This window comes from Lissotriton helveticus, chromosome 10 (assembly GCF_964261635.1).
Source record: "Lissotriton helveticus chromosome 10, aLisHel1.1, whole genome shotgun sequence".
NCBI lineage: Eukaryota > Metazoa > Chordata > Amphibia > Caudata > Salamandridae > Lissotriton > Lissotriton helveticus.
This window is the reverse complement of record NC_136071.1, coordinates 1,098,131,616-1,098,157,401: the sequence shown is the minus strand read 5'-3', so window position 1 is coordinate 1,098,157,401 and position 25,786 is coordinate 1,098,131,616. Positions and strand designations below refer to the sequence as shown.

Sequence of the window (25,786 nt, the reverse complement as noted above, 5' to 3'; positions counted from 1 at the left end):
ATCGTTGGCTTCAGCGTGTCGGGGGAGGTTGGTGGAGGTTCCTTGTGTTGGTTGTCTGCGTCGAAGTTGACGTAGATTCTGTTTGTAAAGCACAAACTAATCACCCCTTAGGGTCTCAAAGCGCTGGGGACTATCGGAAGATTAAGTAAGCTATTGCCCAGAGTCACATGGTGCTGAGCTGAGCTGCCGCCGGAAATCGAACCGTGAGCCCCGTGCTCCAGAGTCAGCCGCCTTGGCTGCTGCCCCACACCTCTAGAGGCTAGAGAAATGATGAAGGCCCAGTTCTTGGTGACGACGATGGCAGATATTTCGCACCTGACAGAGCCTGCGGAAGGTCTTGGAAAGGCTCACAAGTGAACTAGAATCTGACCAGAGCAATAAAGGGTTTGAAGCAAAGCTGGATTGGAAAGGAAAGAGGTTGTGATGGGCAAATGTCCTAGAAGGGTCCTAAACGGAGGTATGAAAGACCAAAAGCAGCAAGGTCCTTAGTACTGGGCCTGCCTGTAGATGGCACAATCCTCCTCAGAATAGATTGAATCACTTCATGCATAGAGCGTGTTCTACGCCTCAGCATCCTGGCCCCCTCTTCAAGGTCACCATTAACCAGAGAGTAAACTACGACTAGAAGAGGACAGAAGCAGTAGGAAGGCCAGGAGAACCATAATACAAAAGAGAGATAGCAACACTGAATCATTGTATCAAGCATCCATCCTGCTAGGGTGTAGGATCATGGTTGCTACAGGTACATGGTACAGAAGATAGCTTTGTGTAAGCAAGTGGAATAAAGATTCCTGAGTGTGCGCGTAGATGGAAACCGGTAGGCGATAAGGGGTCCTGTTGTGCACGTGTAGGTACTTTGAATGCATTGTTATTCAGTTAAGTCACCATTACTAATTCTGCAGCTTGTCTTCACAGAAGTTAACCTTGTCTCCTATTCTCTTGGCAGCCTACGTCTCTTCCTGAAGTTCTCCACCTTCCGAATCCTGGTGTGCGGAGGCGATGGCAGCGTGGGCTGGGTCCTCTCAGAAATCGACAAGCTGGGATTGCACAAGCAAGTGAGGAATGGGGTATTTTTGTTCCTCTGCACCAGAGTTGTGTTCCTAGCACCAGGCTGTGTTCCTAGCACCAGGCCGTGTTTCTAGCACCAGGCTGGGTTCCTAGCACCAGCCTGGGTTTCTGCAGTGGAGGATTAAGCAGCAACTAAACAAACACAACATTTCTAACAACACAGCCAGAAGCCAAACCAAATGTTGACTTACATTTATTGTCCCACAATCCTATTGCATCACCAAGAATTACTGCTCTACTGTTCACACAAAAAATCCTTTGGATACAAACACTGTAATAAATCAACGAAATAAACAGTTAAACCATTAGTTTCCATTGATGGAATATCAAAATTAAGCATAGAGTTTATGCTACTTATATTAAAACGACTGTGCCTTACCTGTGCCTCTTCTACCACTTATTGTAAGGTGTTGTGCTCCTTTAGCACTTGTTTTACAGCTGTTGTTCCTTGCTTGTGCCTCTTCTACCACTTGTTTTACAAGGCTGTTCCCTGTTATGCCTCTTCTACCTCTTATTCTAAGGGGTCATGCTTCCTTTTCCAGATGTTTTAAGGGGGGTTGTTCCTTACTTTTCCCTCTTCTACCACATGTTGTAAGGGGATGTGCTCCTTTACCACTTGTTTTAAGGGGGTTGCTCCTTTTGGGTGCCTTTTCTACCACTCGTAGTAAAGGGTTGTGCTCCTTTACCACTTCTTAATGGGGTTGTTCCTTTCTTGTGCCTCTTCTACTACTTGTTATAAGGGGTCGTGCTCCTTTACCACTTGTTTTAAGGGGGTTGTTCCTTATTTGTGCCTCTTCTATCACTTGTTGTAAGGGATTGTGCTCCTTTACCACTTGTTAAGGAGGCTGTTCCTTTCCTGTGCCTCTTCTAGCACTCATTGCAAGGGGTTGTGCTCCTTTACTACTTGTTAAGGGGTTTGTTCCTTTCTTGTGCCTCTTCTACACTTATCGTAAGGGGTTGTGCTCCTTTACTACTTGTTAAGGGGGTTGTTCCTTTCTTGTGCCTCTTCTACAATTATCGTAAGGGGTTGTGCTCCTTTACCACTTGTTTTAAGAGAGTTGTCCCTCGATTGTGCCTCCCTTACCACTTGTTTTAAGGGAGTTGCCCCATGATTGTGCTTTTTCTACCACTTGCTTTGTTTGAGGGGTTGTGCCTCACTTATGTATGTAGTGTAAGGTACCCTTTTCTTCAGTCTGTTGCAAATCCTTACTGGAGTGGAATCTGGAAATGATTGTTTGCTTCTTTAATGCCTCCTGGCATCCTACTGCTGCATGCTATTAATAGTGGCATTAGCAGTATTAGTGGAAGCACCAGTAGAAGTAATAGTAGTAACACCACTGCTACCTGAACTAATAGTATGACTAGTTAAATGCATACCAGTACTACTATTTAAAGGTAGCAGGAGTGATAGAAGTGGTGGTAGTAGTAGCAGTAGGAGTAATAGCAATGCCAGTAGTAGGTACACTGGTGCTGCCAACATTTGTTTTAGTGACAGCAATCCCAAAAGAAGCAGCAGTTTAATACCACTTCTACTATGTTTACTGGTAATAGTACCATTACTGCTACGAGCACGAGTGGTAGTAATAGTAGTAGACGTGGCATTAGTATGACTTAGATGATACTTAGCACAGGATTAACTCTGCCCACAATGACTGGGCTCCAAGTAGCATACATCTCATGTAATACCAGCTGTGCCCCATCCGTGCCAGGTGAAGGTGACTGAGCAGCTATAGGAAGATACAGGCAACTGCATTAACAATGCAGGCTAAACCATGCGTACCATTACAACGCATGCAGAACAACGCTTGCCTTAACCATGCATATGCCTTTACTATGCATATGCCTTTGCCACGCATATGCCTTAACCACGCATGTGCTTGATAAAGGCATGCGTGATAAAGACGCCGTCGGGTTGAGACTGTGTTGTTTAGGCATGTGTTGTTAAGGCATGAATTGTTATGGAAGATACAGGGCAGTTCTTTCATGAGCCTTTTCCTACAAGCCACTCAAAGATGCTTCAGGCGTGTGCAGAGAATGGTATGCAATAGACCTTGCCACAGACCTGATGGCCTGTCGACTGATTTCAGCCCAACCCTGCTAGCCATCCAGACGCCACCCACCCTCTGACCCATGACTTAACGAGGGTCAGAGGAGAGCACTGACATTTAAAAGGGGTACTGGGAACTGTGCTTGGGGTGCTGATAAAATACATCTTAATGTCAAAATTGTTCTTGAGGAAAAAATAACAAAAAGACAGATACATTGCAACATCCCAGTTGTACCAGACACCAGTGTGATACTAAAATAAATGCATCTGAACATCCTTCTGGAAAAGAATGGACTTTAACTCATGTTGCCACACATCAGTCTCAAGCAGACGCTCAATACAGGTGAAGGAATCCCATTTCAACCTGTTGCTGCATCTCAGGAACGTTTCACGGGGTCCCATCTTGGATAAGTGATGGTGGTAAGGAAAGCTTGCCAACAAATGACTATTTTAGCCTAATTAAGGAGTCCAATTGTTGCTTTCTTTAAATAGATTATATTTATATTTTGCTTGGCTAACAAAGCAGAGTGAACCAGAACTTTTTGAATATCGATGGATTCAATTATTCAATAATTACATCATGGTAGGGTAGTAAATAGGCATTTTTCCATAAATAAATGATGACAAAAACACACAAATGTTAAAGCTGCCAGTGTCACGTATTGCTCTTATAATATCCTTGCTCTACGATCTGTGCCTGCATTTATACCTCTTTGTTTCTGGTTTAGTTTCTGTTGCCTGTTTTCCAAGAAGGTTTGTTTGCTAGTTCTAACACAGACCCTTTCTTTTTGTCGCAGTGCCAGCTCGGTGTCCTGCCCTTGGGGACGGGCAATGACCTTGCCAGAGTGCTGGGTTGGGGCAGTCTGTGCGACGACGACGCTCAGCTTCTTCAGATCCTGGAGAAACTGGAGCGAGCCACCACCAAAATGCTGGACAGGTAAGCGAGCGCCAAAATGCAACACCGCACACTGCTATAGGTGCCATATATGTGCGGTCCTACGAGGCTGCAGCAGTAACTCATGTTTAAGGCCTCCTGGGGCTGACCAGGATTATCAAAGCACTGGGGGGCATGTTATCAACAAATAGCGATATTTATTGCTAAGTAGGCTTAGCGGCAATTTTTTTATCACCGCATATCACTGGATTTTATCGCTGAGATAACATGCTATTAGCAACGTTTACCTCAAAAGCAATAAAATTCCCGGCGATAGCGCCAAAATACGTGAATATCGCTGAGAATACAGCGATATTCACGCATTATCGCTAACAGGGTCTTAGCCATTATTTCCACCTCCCATTGGATATAATGGCTAAGAACTGGTCTGAGCAGGCGTTCGTTTTTTGAGATATTCGCACTTAGCGCGAATATTTCCATCGCTACGCCTGTGTTGGTAATAGGCGATAGCGATGTTAGCGACTTCTTTCAGTCGCTAACAGGTTGGGTACGCCCACTTTGCATGTCATTAGCAATAAATATCGCTGACATGCAAAGCGGGCCCCAAACCGCTCGCTATCGCCTACAAGCTGTCGCTAATTGCTGTTCACAGCTGTTCACATCCCATGTTAGATGCCTTCACATCTAACATGGGCTTCGATTGGAATTCATAGAGCATATTATCAAGCCCATTATCGCCGCTTTATCAGCAGTTTCCTGCCGATAAAAGCGGCGATAATGTAACGCCCTTACTTGATAATATGCCCCTCTATGTGTTTATTCAGAGATGAGCAAATTGAAGGTCTGTCGAGCGGTCTCCATCTAAAGAAGTAAAAGTGATATTCCATAAGTTATACATAAACATTTAAAACACTTTCCCATCCTTAACGGTTTTTACTGGATTTTTAAATAATCTGGCCCATTTTAATGTTGATTTGACTGTTTCATTTATTGCACAGTAATTTGGCATGACACCAAAAAGATGTGTCCGATGTTAAATAGGAGTGAAAATGAAAAACAAAGGTGGAGGTGTATGTTACTCCTGCCTTAACATATCATCAGGTAGTAAGGTGTGTCGCTACTTTCGGTTTTCCGGCTACTCTTTAACACCAAAATTAATAATGTTAATTTTTTGAGCGATCAAAGAGGTAAATATAGATCACAGCCCTCCACCATTAAGTCAAGTGGAAAACAAATATCAAATATACATTTATTACATTTGTTAACTTAAAAGTCATATTCTGATAGTTCCGCAAGTAATCCAGTTAGCAAATCCATCTGCTCCTTGTTTTTCTTTCCGTGTTTTATGAAAAGTATAATAGTTTAAACATGTGCGTGTGCTGCTGTTTAAAACTTAATTAGGAAAATGTCTCCCTGCTTTTAACTCCCCTGTCAGTCTGCACAGCAAATTGCTGGGCACATATGATTAACAGCATTAATCATGACTGAAAAGAGGCTTAAATGCTGTTTTTTCCACATTTAAAATAAAAACACTCAAAAGAACTGATGGTTTTCTGTCGGTATGTACCTGAAAAATGGAAAAAGGACACGAATTTATAAACGCATTCCAAAGCAGGTTAGGCTGCCCCGACATAGACATATAAACACTAGACTTGGAAAAGCCCCGGACTCACGGCTACAGGGGCCGAAACACATGTAGGCTGTTCCATGCTGATGGAAATGAAGGCCTTTGCTGGTAATTATAGATGAAGTACAGAACAACATAGAGCATTTCGGAGAAAGTATATAAATGGAAACTATTGTAGTATGGATTATATATTGTGTACACTCAACATTAACAGGTTAGATGAGTTCCTTTTAGTTGTGACTTGCAGATACTTCAGTCTGACATGGCTCAGTCAGTGTGTGCACTCACACTGCACATGCGTAACAGCCACATCTTAGGGGTGTCTGGGACCTACTACAAGAGGGCTCAGTTGGTGCTAGGGCTGAGAGAGGACCCGGATAGTTCCTGCACTTGAGGTGCGTCGCTCTTTCTCTTAGGCATGCCTGCGCTACCAGAAAGAGATGGGAGATGGACAAACAAGTTGAAAAGAAGGGATAGTTGATGCTGGCAGATGGTGCATAATTCATGCATGTATGTCTGAGAGCCAAAGTCAGATTGGCATGAAGTGATCAAAAACATGCCTGATAACTCAAAGTGGGCCTCAGTGATCGTGATCAGGTGCAGATGGAAAAGAAGTATTGATTTAGCCGGTCACCCTGCCCAAACTTCTAGGATGGTAGTGTGTCTTGAATGAGGAGTCACAGCAGGTTGAGCTAATGGCAAAGCACTTAGTCGAAGCCCAGAACTTGTCTGAGGCAGGGATGTTAATTCAACAAAATGCCAGCGAAAGTGACACCACACACCATTTGATGCTGAATGACAATACAGGGTGGTCCTCTTGTGCAAGCCTCAGTGCCACAAGAGCCTCCTATTAGCTACATAGACACTAAGGCAAAAGCAAGGACTGACAACTACTAATAATAAACAGCACTGAAAGACCAGTGTACATTCTGTTTATTCAACTGCATTCATGATCCCTGAGACCCCTGGAGGTGCAGTACCAGGTGTACCAAAGGCCACGGTAGGGAGGAGTAGCCGATTCTCCCTCTACTGACCTCTGAGTGACCTCTATGGTCTGAATCATAGTTGCAGCCCTGCTGCAACCATTTCTAGAGACTGGATGTAGAAACCATCTCTCTCTCTCTCTCACATTATGGATTGACCATACCTTTGTAGCAGTGAAGCCCAACACATATCTATAGACTACGTGCTGTAATGGACATTGGGGTGTTGGGGTAAAACCTTGGAGACCAACATCTGTCACTTCGATGGTATGATTGGAAGGCCTAATTGGGTTACGCATATCTGCTTAATCATAGCATTGATTTTTACACCACTGTTGTTTATTTTCTCTTAGGTGGAGCATATTTACCTACGAGTCTCCCAAAAATTCACCTCCTTCCATTAAAGAAGATGAAAACGTTGAGTCCAGTATACAGGTATGTTGCTTCCTATTCACAGTCACATCTGTTGCTGCAGCTCCACGGTCCTCTGCTGTGCTTGCCCATCTGGTACAACTGACATATTTATTCATCTTTTGCGTGCCGTACTGACATGTCCCCAAGGTCCAGTTTGTAGCACTTGGTGTTAACGGGCTCTGCGTTATGTTGAACCCAGTGATGGTTAAACATCTTAACCATCTGAGAACCTGATTCTGTTCTTGATACGTTATTCCGAGTTTCTTCAGAATTGCTCCAGTAAGGTCTTGGAGAGCAAGAAACAGTATGGTCCATTGTGTACTGTAGGAACAGTAGTGAGTGTAAGATATTCTAGGCATCTCCAGATTGGCTCCAGGACAAGTGTTTGTAAATAAAGTATATGCCCCCTGGTGTGAATCTGAGATGCTCCTAGTCTTAAAATGTATTCCATAGCAGATCTGTGTAAATAGAGCACTAGCTGTAGAAGGACGAAGTATGAAACGCCACTCACCCATAGCATCTTGAGTATTCTTGGACCGACACTTCCATACCTTACTTCACAAATTGTGGGGGCCAATGTTGTACGCCTGGAAATGGCAAAAGAGTGCTTTGTACAAAGGGCAGGATTTCAAGGAGGGCATTAATAGTAAAACTCCAGAATGGAAAATGGACTATTACACCCTTCTTTCCCAACAGCCTGATTTTGTACTTGGCAAATGGTGGATGCCCCACCAAGTGAAAGTCATGTGGAAGTGGACTGGAAGTTGGGATTTTGGAATGTCACCTTCCTGGCAGGAAGGTAGCGACAGACCTTTGAATTAATATATTGCAGTGCAGCATAGTTAAACGTTTAAAATGCTATACTGGCTACCTGTTCTCGAATACCCCTCATTCTGCCAACTAGTGCAGCTACTGTGATCTCTTTCACTCGCCCAAAGACACAACGAACAGCATCTTTGTGGGACAGTTAAAATCAGGGACCTAGGAGTCCATATGACAGCTCTAAATCGACTACAATCAAACCATTTCCTCAAAATTAAATAGCATCAGTTACATAGCAGAACTGCCAAAAAATGTTGAGTTGGAAATCTGTGCCTGCAGCTTCATACTCTCATCCAGAAATTCTCCTGCTTTTTTCACCTTGGTCTCCACTGAAGTTTCCTTACCTGAACCAATTTATTCTTCAGCCTTCTAAGAAGGAATAATGATGCAATAGATGGAAGAAGCCCAGATGGATCCTCTTTCTGGAAAGCATTTATGACTTATGTTCTCTCTTGGAGCACCAGCAGATATTGACTCTCTAAAGTGCTTGTTGCTCAGTTAGCGATGTCTCCGGCAGAGTAAGTGCACTCCCCGTCACCATTACAAAACTCACCCATACCTAGTAAAACACAATCAAGAAGAGCAAATGGGGACGGAAGAGGGAAAAGTCCTACCAGCTGAACAACTAAAACTTTGAACTCTTGTTTTTAATAGCATGCAAAGACTCCTTGTGCTTGGTTCAAATCCTTGGTTCAAAGAACCAGAGATTGCACCCCCACGTCACACTTACACGCGGGGCGGTGTTGAAGAAGATGGCTATCAGCATGTAAATACCAAGTGAAATGTTCAGCCAAACAGAGTCTGGTCTCTATCAAATAGATCCCGTGCGATAGGTGTAATGGCTGTCCAGCCCAATGGTTCCACAGCAGGAGTTTACCCTCTGCATATGAGTCAGTCACACAATGGTATAACCCGATTGCTCCAGTCGGGGAACATCCTTTACAACGAAACTTTTACAACGCAGTGCTTTTACAACGCAGGTTTTACAACGAAAACCATTATAACGCATTGCGCTGGGGGGGCACTCTAGGATAGGGAATAGATTTAATTTACTATCCAACACCTTCCCTAGTGTCCACGGGGACTGGAGTTGGAATAGTAAATTAAACTATTCACTATCCAGCACCCCAAAGCGCTATGCGTTGTAAAGGTTTGCGTTGTAAAAACTGCGTTGTAACAGCATGCGTGGTAAAAGCATGCGTTGTAACGTCATACATCCCTCCAGTCTGCCTCTGCACTCAGAAATTGGGACTAGGCACCAGGGCAGTGCACAACAGTCTTATCTCCCTTTCCATTATCCCCGGGACAAGGTAAGACATTCTGGTAAAAACCACGTCTCAGTGTCCATGCCATGGACGTCAGCATTTCCGTTATGCGCACTAGCTTCAAAACACAACATTTACATTGTAGAAAGGTTCAATGTGAGTGACTCTGTGCCCATCACAACAGAGAGTAGTGGGAAACTCTGAAGTAAATACTATTCTGACATGAAATGAATATCACAGACACAGTCATATAAGGTTTCAAGTTCTTCTCTTAGAAAAATACCTGACATTTTATCATGTTTAGAAATTCTGGAAGGTTTACAAGCTGGTACGTGAATAGGAATTTGTGTAAAATCTTCGGTGTTCTTTTGTAACATAGCAAGTGTGCCTCAGTTTGCTGTAATAATCATGTAAGTATAAGTTTGAGCTCAATAAAATTAGTTTGAAGAGATTTCCTTTAGTGTTTGCTGTTCTTTCTTTATATGCCAAAGTATTAAAAAAAACAGCTTTACGGAGTTTTTGTAGTATTATTCTGGCATTGACAAGCAAATACTACCCGTGTCTTTAAGCTAGTGGCCGGGTGGGTACCTGTCAGTATGCCATTTTTTAAATGAGCCTATGGCATTGTATGGTATGTCATGTCATTTAATGTTATTTTACGTTATGTTGGTTTTATATAGCGCAACTACCAAAGACGGGCAAAGAAGCCTATCAACCCAAAGGTAGCTGGAATGTAGCAACCACCTCATATATTGTATTGGCAACTAACACAGTATTGAGTTCAGTCACTGGTACTGCAGGGTTTCTATAATAAATTTTAAAGTTTTTGTTTAGTTTTCATAATAATGGTCTACGCAAATCATGTTAACAAATATCGCAAAGCTTCTAGTCTTTAAATCAGATGGGAGAATGTACACACATCTCTGTACTGCAGAATGGAGTAACTTCAGTGAGAGACACAATGATAAGTTATAAAGTAAAATTCAAAAACATGTGCAGGCATACACACTATGGAGAAAGTGAAAAAAAGAAAACAATAATCACACCCAACTCCCAAAAAGTGCCCCAACTATGATAATATGCCCCTTCATCACCAGCCATGAAAACAGGGTGGCTTTTTAGCAGTGATCTCAAGGTGGAAGTGGCTTGGAGGTGACCTATAGTAAATTGACACACCATATGCTGAGCTGGAGTTGCACTTTGGTTTTTTTGTCGGTTCGTTTCATTCCTCGTATCTATCATCTGTGGCTTCTCTGTAGGGAGGTTTAAGAAGGTCATAATGCTCTATAAAACCAAAAGCAATATTACCTAAATGCAGACTGCCACAGCATGGAAATCGTGGGTCATTGGATCATCTTCGGTTGAATCTTTTGTTTCTACTTGTGAATGATAATATCTGGGGAAAAAATCACTAAATGTGTGTACAGCTGCCAATCTTCTAATACATCGTACTATTTTCGCTCCACAGGCGCAGATAGCCCACTACGCGGATTCCGTGGCCATTCATCTGGCGAAAATCTTGGAATCCGACAAACACTGTGATGTCATTTCTTCTGGGAAGTAAGTCCTGCCCTCTTTGCATGGTCACATGCTTACTTCTTCACTCTGGGCCTGATTAAGATCTCGGCGGACGGGTTACTCTGTCACAACAGTTCCCCAACATGTAAATCCTACAGGATATAATGGAATTTATATTTCAGCAGACGGGTTATCCGTCTGCGGAGACCTAAATTAGACCCTTTGTCTTGTTACACCCCCTGTTCTCACATTCCCTTGCTTTCTTACTTCTATTTCCGATTTTCCACCCACTCATTTTTCTTTGCTGTAGGTTCCTGTGCCAAACAGTGAATGAATTTGTGGCAGAGGTTGGAAAGGCGTACGAACGGGTCACCGAGAACAAGGAGGAAGCTGATGCTATGTCCAGGAAGGTAAGGGCTGTGACTGCTTGCATGGATCCTCCTGTCAGATGCACTGAGTCCACTCAACACTTCTTACACATTCAGTCCGCGGGAAATGGCAAGAAAGAGACAGGCAAAGCGGTTTTCAGACCACAGATGCTCCCAGGATACCCAAACAATGAGTTTTTCTTCTAGTCTTCTAGCAATACCTGCAATAATGCATTGGTTTACAATAAATAAGCTACCCGGAGCATTTAAAAAATATTTTCCAGAGATTCAATGGAATCTATTAAGATTAAGGCTCCCAGTTGTCAATTTTTTCTGATTTTTACAGATAAATAAAGTCAGAAAGCCATCAATTTTCCTGTCTGCATTTATTATTTATAGATACATTTGGAAAAATATGGTTCCTTTTAGATGATACTCCATACTGTCAGTCACGAGTGCAAGGAGCTGTGCAGATTGGTTGTATGACGTTACAACGCATACCTTTACAACGCACACCTTTACGATGCATATTTTACAACGCAACATCCATTACAACGCATGCCATTACAACGAATTTTTAAAAACTACCTTTACAACGCATTCCATTACAACGCATACTACCTTTACAATGCATACCATTACAACGCATAACATTACATTGCATGTATGGTAAGTATTGGATAGTGTAAGGGTAAAAATAACTCTTCTAACTCCAGGGAGTGCAACAGTAGGGTAAGTATTGGATAGTGTAGGGGTAAAAATTACTATTCTAACTCCAGGGGGTGCAACAGTAGGGTAAGTATTGGATAGTGTAGGGGTAAAAATTACTATTCTAACTCCAGGGGGTGCAACAGTAGGGTAAGTGCTGGATGGTAATGGTATGCGTTGTAATGGTATGCGTTGTAATGACTGTGTTGTAATGACATGTGTTGTAATGGTTGCGTTGTAATGGCATGCTATGTAATGGATGTTGCGTCGTAAAAGTTTTGTTGTAATGGTAGTGCGTTGTAAAAGTTGCATTGTAAAGGTTGTTTCCTGTGCAGATTGACAGGTAGAGGAGTTAAAAATATTTTTTTTAAATTTAAATGTTTTCCTAATACAGCCTAAATAACTATAGATATGTAAGCTGTTCTACAATGCAATGGTTTCAGATTACTGTATTGTGCTTTAAATGGCTGAAATTCATTGGACATTCAAACATAAGTAAGCATTTATTGGTTAAGCAAATGTGGAAATATAACTATCGCAGCTTCATTTTTTAACTAAGCACAAAATAAATATGGATAAATACGGGTAAAATTAGCAGAAAATAAATATGGATAAATACAGACAGAAATCTCCAAAAAATAAATACCATACAACTGGGAGCCTTAATTAAGCTAAATCATTGTAACAATGTTTTTGCTTGGTTGCATCATTTTTTTGAGGTGAGAAAAGTTTTTACGTTGTACTCGAAATTTAGGCGGTCCATATGTGCCACCTTCTGAACCGACTGACTGCGATGCTATGTACTCTTTTTCAGTGTAAGATGCTGAATGACAAGCTAGACTCCCTGGTCCTAGCTCTGAATGACGAGTCGCAGGCCATCATTGTACCTTCCGGGATCAGCAACACTACGACTTACACAGAGGGGAAGGAGGGCAGCAAAGAAACCCGTGTAAAGGAGGATTCCATGGAAGACTTCAGACCCAATGCAGTGCCCAGAATATTCAAGTCGAAGGAGCAACTTATGCTGCGTGCCAACAGCCTGAAGAAGGCCTTGAGGCAGATCATTGAGCAAACCGAAAAGGGTAAGATGGTCGCGGAGCAGGGTTTACATTCGCCATTGCTGTATTGTAGACATGTTTTGGCCAATGAGGGAAAAGTAAGTCAGTGCAAGGGCGGTAGTTGAAGTAATTGCCATAAGGTACAGAGGACACTGAAACAAACATGTACCAAGCCCTTTGAAGGGTGTCATGCTCCTACAGACTTCACAAGTCTAACAATTTTAATAAAAAATAGGCAAATAATCCTTATCTTGTTATTTAGTATTACACGCACGATTGCAGAAAGGGATATTTGAGTTTACTATATTTAGAATTCCCTTCATTTACTAAGCTCTGTCAAAATAGAAATATTCCTACGTCTTGTGTTCCATCTTTTCTGAAACTTTCAGGAGTTTGTGCTTTAAAACATTTTTTTTAATGGTCTATCAGCCAGATTCATCAAGTGAAAATCGGATCGCAAAGGGCCAGATTCTGAGAATCTGGCCATTTGCGAGCGCAATTTTTGCATTTGGGATTCATCATCCCAAATGCAAAAATCGCATAATGCGAAATCGCTATATTGCGAGGAATTGCATTTAAGGAATCTCTATTTGAGATTCCTTAAATGTAATTCATGAAACATTTCAGAATTGCGAATTCGCAATTTTTGGCCGCTATTTACCGCGAAGTCCGACTTCGTGGTAAATAGCGAAAACTTAGAAAAATGCACTTTAGTGCATTTTTCTAAGTTGCATGTTACACACACACATGTCCTTTGGACATGTGTGTGCGCAACATCAGTCTACATTTTCATTTCAGGGGTGCTACAGGGTGTCCTTTGGACAACCCTGGCACCCTTGAAATCGCATCCTTATTTGCGATTAGCAAATTGCTAATCGCAAATAAGGAAGCTGTAGAAATCGCAATTTTTTTTGCGATTTCTACATGAATCCCGTTTTGCGAGTCTTTAATAGCGATTCCTTAATAATCGCTATTAAGGACTCGCAAAACGGGACATTGATGAATCTGGCCGTATGTTCTTTTCAACTGTTCCAGTACCAGAAAATGTTAACCATGTACATATTTGTATGTTTGTGTTTATTTAATGTGCCTTCACAAGGGATGAGTCTAGCTATTTGTGTCAGTGAGTACTCGGCGTGGTGGAGTCAGGGTCATTATGATCATGCACATGCGAACAGGGTTTTGTCAAGTTGGGTAAGGACCCATGGTTCTTCCTCATCCTCTGGCTGCTCCAGGCCCTCCTTGGTCACAGAGACTAGGGACAAGAAGGTTGAGAAGGTGACTGTCTCCAACCGCCTTGTCTCTTCGCCCTGCTGCATTGTGACCAGTACTTATGGTTGGACCGCCAACATGGAAAGGATCATGAAGGCCCAGGCCCTTCCTGACTATTCCACCATGGGCTACATGATGGCCAAGAAGCACTTAGAAATCAACCCTGACCACCCGATCGTAGAGACCCTCAGACAGAAGGCGGAGACAGATAAAAATGACAAAGCTGTCAAGGACCTTGTGGTCTTGTTGTTTGAAACAGCAATGCTGACATCTGGCTTCTCTTTGGAAGACCCTCAGACACATTCAAACCGCATCTACAGAATGATCAAGCTTGGGTTAGGATTACAGGTAAGTAACGAAAAAAATAAAAAAAACGAATTTCGTTGCGCGCACTGCAACGCCAAATGCGATGCAGCACACGCAACAGAATTTGTTTTATTTATTTTTTCGTTACTTACCTGTAATCGTCCGTTTCCCGTATTTTACACCCCCCCACACTGCCCCGCCCCACGTCACCACCCGGTGGAACGCCCTACACGGGCCGTCGCTGTCAGAGACATAAACAGGGCTCTTTTTAAGACCCTGCTTTCTTTTTGTAGTAATTTCCACTCCATATTCCTTCCCTTAACCCCTCAACAGGAACTTGGATGTTGAGGAGCTGTTGAGGAGGAAAACCCCAGTGAAGTGAATAGTGACCCTAAAGCGTGTTATGCCTCAAGCCCTGGCATTTTGGTACTTGGATGCACTATATAAAGCCCATGTTATGTCGATTTGTATAGCGCACTAATCACCCGTGAGTGTATCCAGGCGCTTGAGCAGGTGTGTAGGCATGTGATCCCCGCAGAGTTATTCGAAGAGCCAGGTCTTACGCTTCTTGCACAGCTCAAGAAGGGAAGAGGAGGCTCCGATATGTTGTGGGAGGTCATTCCATATTCCAGAGGTGTGTTGCGTTTTCAGCTCTGTTCTAAAATGGAGAAGTGATGCGGTCTGCCTAAGCTTTGGTGGGATGTCAGTCAAGGGAAACCACTAGTGGAGACAGAAAGCAGCTATCAGGAACCATGAGGGATTATGACACCCCTTGACGCTCACAGAAAATAAAGATTCCCTTCACAGGCGACTAAGATGAGTGTGCCACGACCCAACGGATCCCATTGACTTACACTCCATCCCCAATGATTGCCAGATACAGACATTTCTCACGTTAACTTATGTTTGAACACTGTGCAGTTCCTAATTGATTCTTGGATAAAATGGCTATCTGAAATTGTAGATTGCAAAAATAGAATGCTTAGTGCTGTTTAAAATATCGGGTAAATGAATGACTGTGGTGCACCAAAACGGGTAAGATACAAGCACCTGGCCCTGTGCTACAGATAGGGCGCACTATACTTGTTTGCACCACGTCGCACCTTTAAACAGGTACGCTAGGCCCAAACAGGGACAGTGCACCGTAATAAAATGAATTCGCTGCCCTCAGGGCAGGTGCCAGCCCATGCCTGCCTTCCACATTCAGTGAAATTTGAAGCACCTGTTTTCAAGCCTATGTTTCACTGTGTAGGCAGCATCCCACCTGCACTTTAAAGAGGGTGGAGAGACCCCATAGCAGGCAGGTGCGGAGAGTGGCTGCCATGGGACCTCCTTCCTCCCCGCTAGAGCCATGCCGCACAGATGGTTCATCACCTTTTTGCAGCGCACTGCCAGTGCACATCCTAAGCACCTTTTTGCCTCCTTGCTTGGGTCCGTAATACAGCGAGGGTGCAGAGGCACTGTAATTACCTCATTTGCATAGGGATGAGCCCCATGCAAACGAAGAAACGCCCTCTGAAAATAGAGCTGGCAGTACATATAGGGCAGCGCTATCATTATTACATAAGAGGCTCACAAGCGTCTGTGGCCCGTCTGTAACACCATAGTGCCCCATGAACACTCAAAGCAAGCGCATATGTACACCCATGTAATATGGCCCCTGGTGACTTCTTTCCAGGACTGCAACTGATGATTCCTCATGGGGCAGTGGGTTATGAATTCCATTGTCCTGAAATTGCAATTGACAAGTACACTCCTGTGCTTGCAGGAAGCCCCCCCAGGAGGGTGCGCAAGTAAGGTGTGTGCTTGCAGGAAGCCCCCCCCAGCAGAGTGCGCAAGCAAGTTGTGTGCTTGCAGGAAGCACCCCAGCCGGGTGCGCAAGTAAGGTGTGTGCTTGCAGGAAGCACCCCAGCCGGGTGCGCAAGTAAGGTGTGTGCTTGCAGGAAGCACCCCAGCCGTGTGCGCAAGTAAGGTGTGTGCTTGCAGGAAGCACCCCAGCCGGGTGCGCAAGTAAGGTGTGTGCTTGCAGGAAGCACCCCAGCCGTGTGCGCAAGTAAGGTGTGTGCTTGCAGGAAGCACCCCAGCCGGGTGCGCAAGTAAGGTGTGTGCTTGCAGGAAGCACCCCAGCCGGGTGCGCAAGTAAGGTGTGTGCTTGCAGGAAGCACCCCAGCAGGGTGCTCAAGTAAGGTGTGTGCTTTGCCGGAAGCACCCCAGCAAGCTGTGCAAGTAAGGTTTGTGCTTGCAGGAAACTCCTCAGCAGGGTGCGCAGGTAATGGGTGGGCTTGCAAGAAGTGCCCCAGCAGGGTGTGCAAATAAGGTGTGTGCTTGTAGGATGCACCCCATACAGGGTGCGCAAGTAAGGGGTGTGCTTGCCAGAAACACTGCAGCAGGGTGCGCAAGTAAGGTGTGTGCTTGCCAGAAACACTGCAGCAGGGTGCGCAAGTAAGGGGTGTGCTTGCCAGAAACACTGCAGCAGGGTGCGCAAGTAAGGTGTGTGCTTGCAGGAAGCTCCCCAGCAAGGTGCGCAGGTAAGGTGTGTGCTTGCAGGAAGCTCCCCAGCAGAGTGCGCAGGTAAGGTGTGTGCTTGCAGGACGCGCCCCAGCAGGGTGCGCAAGTAAGTTGTGTGCTTGCAGGAAGCACCCCAGAAGGGTGTGCTTGAATTGCCAGAACTTAGATGCAGGCCTTGAAAAGAGATTAGGTCTTTCAAAACCAAGAAAAAGACATTATTTGAGCTTTGCTTCAAAAAGTCAAAGGAATCACCTAACACTTTCACAATACATGTATTTCATGTCTTTCCTCTCCATCCTACAGCGGTTGATGAACAAAACAAGCACACTCAGGTTTACAGAAACCCCTCCTCCTCCTCCATCAAGAAGGAGCTGTCCGAAGAGTTCAGCAAGGACCCCGATACCTTTAGTAAGATTATTTATTTCAGTTTATTGAAAGCATGCAGTATTTTAAGGATTCCTTTTGTATTGCTACTGATTGCTTTAATGGCTTTCTTAATGAGAGTGACATGAAGGAAGATGGCTTCCAGCTGTTCATCACTGATGACAAGTAAACGGTTCATACTTGCTTTTGGGAAATATAACCCCATCACTCACCTTTTCCTGCTTCTCTTTCTCGCTTTTGTGTCTTAAAATACTATTTGCCCTTCCCCTCCACTGAGTATACTTTAGAAACAAAAATGTTTTTGCACTTTTGATGCTCCATACACTACTTTTTGTATGAAACATGAAAAGGAAAGACCTCTTTCAATATTTTTAAAAACCTTTAAATGTTAAATTTTTGTGACTCACTGCATACTATGCAGTATTCTTCCTAGATTGTCTTTGCTGAGGTTACCATACCAGACCAATATGAGTTTTGAAGTCATTTGCATGAATTCTGTGGCAAAGTTTGCAAGATGTAGAGTAAGAGTTCCTTTTCAGTTCCACTTTGGTAAAAGGAATGGCATAAAGCCACCTTTCAATTTCCTGTCATTTAACTGCTCCACATAATGACCTATAAATCCTGGGCAGCTAAAAAAGAAAGATTTAATTTTCCAAATATGGAGAGAAATGTTCCACTTAACATGCTCATGTGCCATATGCTTTTTAGGCTAACAAACAAATTTACAAAACTAAATTCTTTTAGAATTTTTAGGCACTGGTTGGGTTCCATGAATTAGTCAGGGCTTAAGGCTCCTCAATGGTCAAGCGAATTCTGTGACTGCAGATTTATAAAATGCAATTCAGTATTGTGCACACTCATGTCATATATAGAAGCTATCACAGAGGATTATTTACTGTTTTTGTGGCACCCGGAAGTCTACAAGAACACGTTTCGACGTGTTGCTATTTTATTACACAATGATCTCTTAAATCACACCCAGGCATTGCAATGAGTTCAACTTAAAACCTTTTTGTCCCGACTGCCGCTGCTTAATCAGTTGCCTCTGTACTCCATACGCTATCTGGAGGATACCCCAGGAATAGCTCCTTGAAGTGGTCCCAGGCGCATGCAGCTCAATGCAAATAAATACATGATAAGCCCTGGAACTCCAAAGTTGTGCCTACCTCTGTCCAAGTAGACATAAACAATGAATTTGTAATTTCAAAATATATGTGCCATGTTGAAAAAATCCAGGTATTTGTTTAATTGACTGATTCTCATTTGCTTTAGTATATGAGGCAAAGAGTAGATTGAATATGAAATTAATTAATGATAAAGTTTCACTTAATAAGTAAGGATATTATCAGTTATTTTCTCAGCCATACAGTTTTGAATACCTCACAGTACAATTGTAACTGTCATACCTGTACCAAAGAAAAGAATATCATTTACACAATAAACAATGTACCATAGTCTGTTTTAGCACCAACATTTTTTAGTTGAAAGTTTGTATTACTGCAAACTTTTTATGGTGAAAAGTACTTCTGAGGAAGGGCAAATATGGCAGCATAGAACAACGACCAGCGTATGACAGATCATCATGTATATTTCTTAATGATTATTTTTTTCTGGACAGATTCTCGGCGGGGTACAGTATCATCCACGACATCGTCTATATTTCTGGACAGATCGGATACATTTAGTCCCCTTCATTTCACAGAGGATCCTAACTCTATGTAAGTATTGAGGTACACATCACACAGCTATAATCAAAGGTTTTTAGTAGGGATTTGTTAACTGGGGTAATCCGTGTTTGTAGAAAACTGTTCCTAATGAATTTTTTACCTGTCTACGGGCGGACTAGAAGGTTACCAAATCCCCTGTCCTGGAATCTCCAAGCTTAGATCCCATTGTGTCTATTTCAGAAAGAATTGTCTTCTAGTAGAAAAGACATAACACGTTAACCGAACCCCTTATTTGTTGCTTTTCTACAGCCTACTTATATCTTCCTCCTTTAGCAAAACTACATTAGATTGTGTAATTTCTCATTACAGACAGTTCTCTGAAAGATGCACTATGAACAACTACTTTGGTATCGGACTGGATGCAAAGATCTCACTGGAATTTAACCACAAACGAGACGAGAATCCCAAAAAGTGCAGGTATGGTGATGCAGCCTTCACTCACTGGCTATCTCCTATGTTTACTTCGCAGGGAAAACCTGTGAAGCAACCTCTATCAGCTGCTGGACTGGGCATTTTGACCATCAGATAACTGTAAAAATAGTTGCAATTGTCTTACATCACAATCCTACAAAAATTTGGATTTTCACTTTGTAAGATCTGGTGCGCCAGGAATGTAGTTTGTCTCCTTCAAGGAAGCCATAGTGCCATTGGATGACCCAACCATATAATTTCACTTTTAACTAGAGTAATACTAAATGAGGAAAAACATCTTTCTGGTGAACATTATGATCATCATTATGTACACATTTCCCTCGAGAATCTGTAAACCACAGATCCCTCAGACATCTTTTTACAGGGCTTTTTTACCCTGTAAAGAAAGGAGAATTTGTGGGCGTGCAATTTATCACAATGTCCTGTGGTAGAATCTTCAGTTCTAAATATCCTATGGATCTTACAGTTAAAAACATTTGCCTGAATAATTGTGATCTTCATAAAAATTTTGCTGTCAAAACCATTTTTTTATGTTGTTCAAATGTAGACTACACATACTCCTGCCCCCATCCTCAAGCATTCATACATGTGGTTCCAAGTATCAGTGAGCCCCACAGATCATGAGTATTTGCTTTGCATCATGCTTACAGTTGCCAGTAAAGTTGTTTAACCCATGCTCCTCTCGGCAGCAGCCGGACCAGAAACATGATGTGGTATGGAGTGCTGGGGACCAAGGAATTGCTCCAAAAGACCTACAAGAACCTGGAACAGAAGGTGAAACTGGAGGTAAGGAATGACTGCGCTAAACTATGTGCCCTGAACAGCTATTGCACAATATTCTATTGCAGAACGGGAATCACACTGACCAGAAATCTCCGAATGTGGTAATTCTTGATTCCATAAAAAGAAGTGGGCGGTAATGCAAAATGTGCAGATTCTTGATAGGCACAATAAGTTCAACGTTAGCAGGATTTCTTCTATCGAAATTATGGCCAACTTGTAGTATGATGAACCTTACGCTGCCGGTGGTAATTCTGTAGGTGGAAATCTGGCAGATGGTGGATTTATTTAATCTTCGAGGAGTCAGTGAATTTTACATTACAGGGAATCTCTAAATCAGAACTTTTGTTTTTGAAAACTGCAATGGCAAAAACTACATTTAAATGGTACTCTCATTTAAAAACAAAACTTGTGCCAGTTTGGGAATAGCTTCCCATGGCCTGGATCTGCTGTAATTTTCTGTGGTTCGGAAAGGCACTTACAAAATTGCATGGCACAAGTCGTTATTATTAAGTAACATGTTATAAAGTGCATAAAACACAATGGAACACAAGCGAGAAGAGAGAAAGAAAGGGAAAAATACATTATGCCAGGACTTAATAGAGTCAATAGATACATTGTCTATGCTTTTTATAATGGGAGCAGCTCAGTTTATTTTTATGTTTTCAATTTCTTTGCCTTTAAGAATTCTGACAAGTGACACAATTTAGTTTGGTTAGGTCTAAAGCCCCCTGCTGTGAAACGTGTGATCTATAGAGAAATATGAAACAGCTTTGAAGCAAGGCCATTAGATTTTAAGTTGTAAGCATATTTACAAGGTAGCATGTTAACGTTTAATGAAGATGGGAATTATTCATTCAGCTCCATCTACAAAGTTTTCACCTTACTTGAAAGATGCTCTCAGCACAGGGATAGATATTCCATCTTTGTGTTTGTTTGAAATTGATGTTATGGCTTGTGTATGGTAGGTTCATGGTCAATTAAGATGCTCACATTTTTTGTATTTATATATATCATCTGTCCTAGGACAATGCTTACTGGATATTTGTTTTAGAGTTCATCTCATTTGTCTTTCTGGGCCTGCGACATTCCTTTTCAAATAAAGAAAAATAAACATATTCTTGACACAATTTTCTTTAGTAAGATCAATCCCCGGATCAATCTTTAATACATTTCTAGGGTAAAAGTAGCATCCACCAATGGAATGCTTTTCTGGAAATTAATAAAGCATGCGTTCAAGCATTATGCAAGAATTGCTTTTGCAGGGGGCCCATTGGTTAACAATTTCAAGCTTTCTTTTCGAGGAGCTTGGCGGGCATCCGAGATGGCCGCTTGAGCACAGCGCTCTCCGGACCCTCGCCGCTCCCGACATTTTATCCTGGCTGAATCCTGATTTCTTGCAAGAATTCGTGTAGGGGACGCTTGGCTGATTACCCTGGCACCTTTCAGGAATCGATTTGGATCTCGTATTCCTGAGTTATGGTGCTCTGAACTTTTGGGCTCCGCCCTTGAGGTGCGCCCGGGACGGGGTGCGGTACTGTAGCCGTCCTGCAATTGAACAACAACGGCAGGAGATCTGGCCTTGTGGGTCCCCCCTTCCTAGGTTTCGGTTTCGATTCTGTTCCGACTTGGGCCACGGCTGTGGATGTCGTGTTGCGACTGAGATTTGGAGGCAGATCGGCTGTTGGGCTTTCATGTGACCTATTTGCTGGTTTGGCGACCTCCACCCGAGTCGTGCCCCCTTTTTATGTACTTTTGATCCTGTACTTTGGGTGTCGGGCCCGTCGAACCTGGTGGCTAGTCCTGTGACGCATCCTCAAAATGGCGGGCAGAGGGGACAGAGAGACGCGCAAGACGAAAACACCTCTGCGCGGAGCTCCAGTTCAATCGAATGTCATGGATCGTTATACCCATTCTAAGGGGTCCCCCGGAGCTGCCCTGCCTGGTTCTAGTATTGCGTCCGAACGAATTTTGGAAGAATCGGCGGAGCCCTCCTTACAGGATATCATGGGCGCCATCTCGGGTGTGAGAGAATCCATCGGCCTACAGTACGAGGCCTTGGCCCACAAACTTGACACCGTGGCTATTGAGGTGAATCTGATTCGTGCTGATCTCGGCAAGACGAATGAGAGGGTACAATCACTGGATATTAAATCCTCTAGCCTTACGAATGACGTCTCGGAGCTCCAAACTGAGATTGGAAATCTCCGTCGGGGGAATGACTTCATGACCCGTCGCCTGGAGGACTTTGAAAATAGGGCGCGTCGCTGCAATGTTCGCCTGGTTGGTGTACCGGAAAACCCTGAACCCCACTCGGTGGATCTCCTGGTTGAGGATCTGGTCTTGAACCATTTGGCCCCTTCTGGTCTCACAAAATTTTTCACGGTGGAACGTGCACATCGTGTTCCAGGGGGCAAAGTCAAGCCGGGAGCCCCGCCGAGACCCATTGTAGCGAAGCTCTTTCATTATAGAGACCGGGACGCTATCCTGCAGGCCTCGCGGGTGAAGGGCCCGGTGGCCTTTGAGAACGCTACGGTGAACTTTTACCCGGACTTTTCCCAACAGGTTCAGAGACAACGTATGGAGTTTCGTGGTGCCAAGAAACGTCTCCGGGATCGGGGCCTACGTTACGCCATGCTCTTTCCCACTAGACTCCGGGTTGAATACAATGAACGTACCCTTTTCTTTGATCGGCCAGATGCTGTTAATGACTGGCTGGACTCATTGCCTGACCGTCCTCCTGAGACAGACTCCGCCGCTCACCCTGGCGGTGCCGAAGGTGGTGTGGAGATCTAACTGTTCGGCTCTTATGTCTTATTTTGAATACATTCTTAGGGGTGTTGGCCGGCGTCCCTCCACATTGTGATCATTCTGTCTTTTCGTTTGTTATTTTTGTTCTTGCTGAGGTCGGGGGATGGATGGAACGGAGACCTTTCCTCCTCCGGGGTCTTCGTGTAGAATAGGGGTTCTTGGGCGACAGGCACACTGCAGGTTGGGGTGGCTCTTTAGCTTTTTGCAGGGGTGCAGGGTGGGGGGTGTTTCTCTTCAGTTTGGGGGAGGGGGGTTGGGAAGTTTTTTCTTTTCTGTGTGTTGTTTTCAAGGCGATTTGCTCCTGTGTTTGCTGCTGTTTCTGATGTCTAGCTCATGGACGAGGGGTCTTGGCTCGGGTGGTTGGGATGGGGGGTAGAGGGTTGAAATTTCTTTCCTGGAACGTTAATGGCCTGGGTGATCGTATTAAGCGCAGTGTGGTCTTAAAATGTATTCGACGTTTGTCACCGGACATTGTTTTCATGCAAGAAACCCATTTGATTGGTAATGTTTGTTATGCGATGAATAGATGGGGCTACCGCCTTGTGGCGCACTCAGGGTTTACCTCCGGATCTAGGGGTGTGGGTATTCTTGTTCGAACCTCCCTCCCCTTGGCTATTGATGAGGTGATTCATGATGACCGTGGGAGATATACTGTCCTGGTGGGTAGATATGAAGGCCGCACCCTATCTCTCTTCAATGTTTATGTTCCCCCGGGTTTGCAGGCCTCTACTTTCACTGACTTGGGCCGTGTTCTGTTGGATCTCCCTGATAGCACTCTCTTTCTTGCCGGTGATTTTAATTCGGTGCTTTCCGGCCTTCACGATCGCCATCCCCCTAGAGATACCCCGCAGGCTCAGCAGTGGTTGGGTGGGTTTTTAGATACCTTTGGCCTTGTGGACTGCTGGCGACTGTTGCATCCTACTCAACTCCAATACACCTTCCATTCTGGGGCCCATGGCAGTCTGTCCCGGCTGGATTATTTCCTGATGCCCGCAGCCCAATCATCGGCGGTTCGTGAGATTTTACACTTGCCGAGGGGTATTTCTGATCACTCGCCGCTCTGGCTTCGTTTTGAGGTTGGTGTAGAGGCGGCGGGCCGAGTGGCTCCCATTAACCCTTGGTATCTTTCCTCCCCTGAGACTCGTACCCTCTTGCTCAAGTCCATGGATTCATATTTCCTGGAAAATGAGGGGTCGGTCTCTTCGGCTGTGTCCCTGTGGGAGGCTTTTAAAACTGTGATTCGTGGACAGGCCCTTTCCTTGATTGTTGAAGCTAAGAGGGCAGGGAGGAAGGAGGTGGTGGAACTTGAGGGGGAGATCTCTGCTTTGGAGGACGAGTTGGAATCTGGTGTCACGCCTGACAAACTCCATGCCCTGGGTCTCAAACAGTTTGCGTATAAATCTCTGGTCACTGACGCTGCAAAGGTGATGTTTCGTGAGCAGCAGGGCAGATTGTATGATGTGGGTGACAAAGCGGGTAAACTCCTAGCGTGGTTGGACAAGAAAGAAAGGGCTAATCGTGTGGTGCCCGTGATTCAGTCTGCGAGTGGTGAGAAAGTGATAGATCCGACCGCCATTGTTGATCGTTTTGCGGAATATTTCCGTGTGGTATATGCTCCCGTGTCTGTGAGGGATGTTGACGACTCCCGCCTTCTTCTGCGTGATATCGCTTTGCCCTGTGTCACCGACTTGGACCGTATTGCTTTGGACTCCCCTTTTACGAATGATGAGATAGCCAATGCAGTTAGATCGCTCCGTTCGGGCAAAGCACTGGGCCCGAACGGTTTGCCTATTGAGTTGTACAAATTATGCCCCGATAAGGTGGCGCCGTATCTCCGCGCCATGTTTCTAGAATCTCGTGAGCGGAACATGCTTCCCTATGATCAGCGTCTGGCGACAATCGTCGTCATTCCCAAAGAGGGTAAACCACGTGACCTCTGTTCCTCGTATAGGCCCATATCCCTATTAAACGTTGAACCTAAGGTGTTGGCTAAACTTTTGGCGACCCGTCTCCTTTCGGTTCTTGGAGAGTTGGTCCATCCGGATCAGTCTGGCTTTATCCCGCATCGCAACACTGCTCTGAATTTGCGTCGCCTTCACGGCGCGCTGGCGAGGGCGGGGCTTTTGACTGAACCGGCCATTTTGGCGTCCCTAGATGCCTCCATGGCCTTTGATACTGTGGAGTGGCCCTATTTATGGGCGACACTTGAGAAATTCGGATTCGGGTGCGAGTTTATTAGCTGGATTAGGCTGTTGTACGCGGAACCTCTGGCGCAAGTTGTAGTGAACGGTAGAGTGTCGGCCCCCTTTTCCTTGGGCAGGGGTACCCGTCAGGGCTGCCCCTTGTCCCCTCTGTTGTTCGCGCTCGCTCTTGAACCGTTGGCGGCCTGGCTCCGTTGGGAACCGTCCCTTAAAGGTATTCGTTGGGCCCCGGACTTCGAAGACCGCGTCTCGCTTTATGCGGACGACATCCTCTTGTATCTTACTTCCCCTCGCAAGTCTCTATCTGTTTTATTTGACGTTCTTGCGTCCTTTGGCGCTAACTCAGGCCTCGTCATCAATTGGTCTAAATCCTGTGTATACGTTTTGTCTGGTATCTTGCCTCCGTTGCCGAGTAGACTTCCTCTTCAGGTGGTCCGGGATGGTTTCAAATACTTGGGGGTGTTCGTTACCTTGGATCCGTCCCTTCGTTTTGATCGTAATCTCCTTCCCCCGTTGCTTAGGCTCCGTTTGGACGTTGCCCGCTGGCGCAAACTTCCCCTGTCTCCACTGGGTCGGGCGGCCCTGTTTAAGA

At 44.3% G+C, this 25,786-nt stretch overlaps 2 protein-coding genes across 15 annotated transcripts in view; one reads left to right on the top strand and one right to left on the bottom strand.

Annotated features, from left to right (window-relative positions):
• The window catches only part of LOC144785288 (uncharacterized), an 850,769-nt gene that overhangs the window by 643,496 nt on the left and 181,487 nt on the right, over positions 1-25,786 (bottom strand). The gene's annotated exons all lie outside the window — the stretch shown is intronic.
• Positions 1-25,786, top strand: part of DGKK (diacylglycerol kinase kappa) — a 556,369-nt gene that overhangs the window by 481,141 nt on the left and 49,442 nt on the right. For 11 of the 14 annotated variants that reach the window (XR_013601700.1, XR_013601701.1, XR_013601702.1 and 8 more), the window contains exons 10-19: positions 947-1,055; positions 3,913-4,052; positions 6,974-7,055; positions 10,590-10,681; positions 10,950-11,049; positions 12,530-12,797; positions 17,163-17,267; positions 18,862-18,961; positions 19,280-19,387; positions 20,092-20,188. Coding sequence is in view for 11 of the 14 variants with exons in the window: in XM_078663835.1 (XP_078519961.1) it covers positions 947-1,055; positions 3,913-4,052; positions 6,974-7,055; positions 10,590-10,681; positions 10,950-11,049; positions 12,530-12,797; positions 17,163-17,267; positions 18,862-18,961; positions 19,280-19,387; positions 20,092-20,188 (1,201 nt within the window). In the remaining 3 variants the exon portion in view is untranslated. The remainder of the gene's footprint in view (positions 1-946; positions 1,056-3,912; positions 4,053-6,973; positions 7,056-10,589; positions 10,682-10,949; positions 11,050-12,529; positions 12,798-17,162; positions 17,268-18,861; positions 18,962-19,279; positions 19,388-20,091; positions 20,189-25,786) is intronic. The other 3 variants (XM_078663836.1, XM_078663839.1, XM_078663834.1) reach the window with 1 other exon arrangement.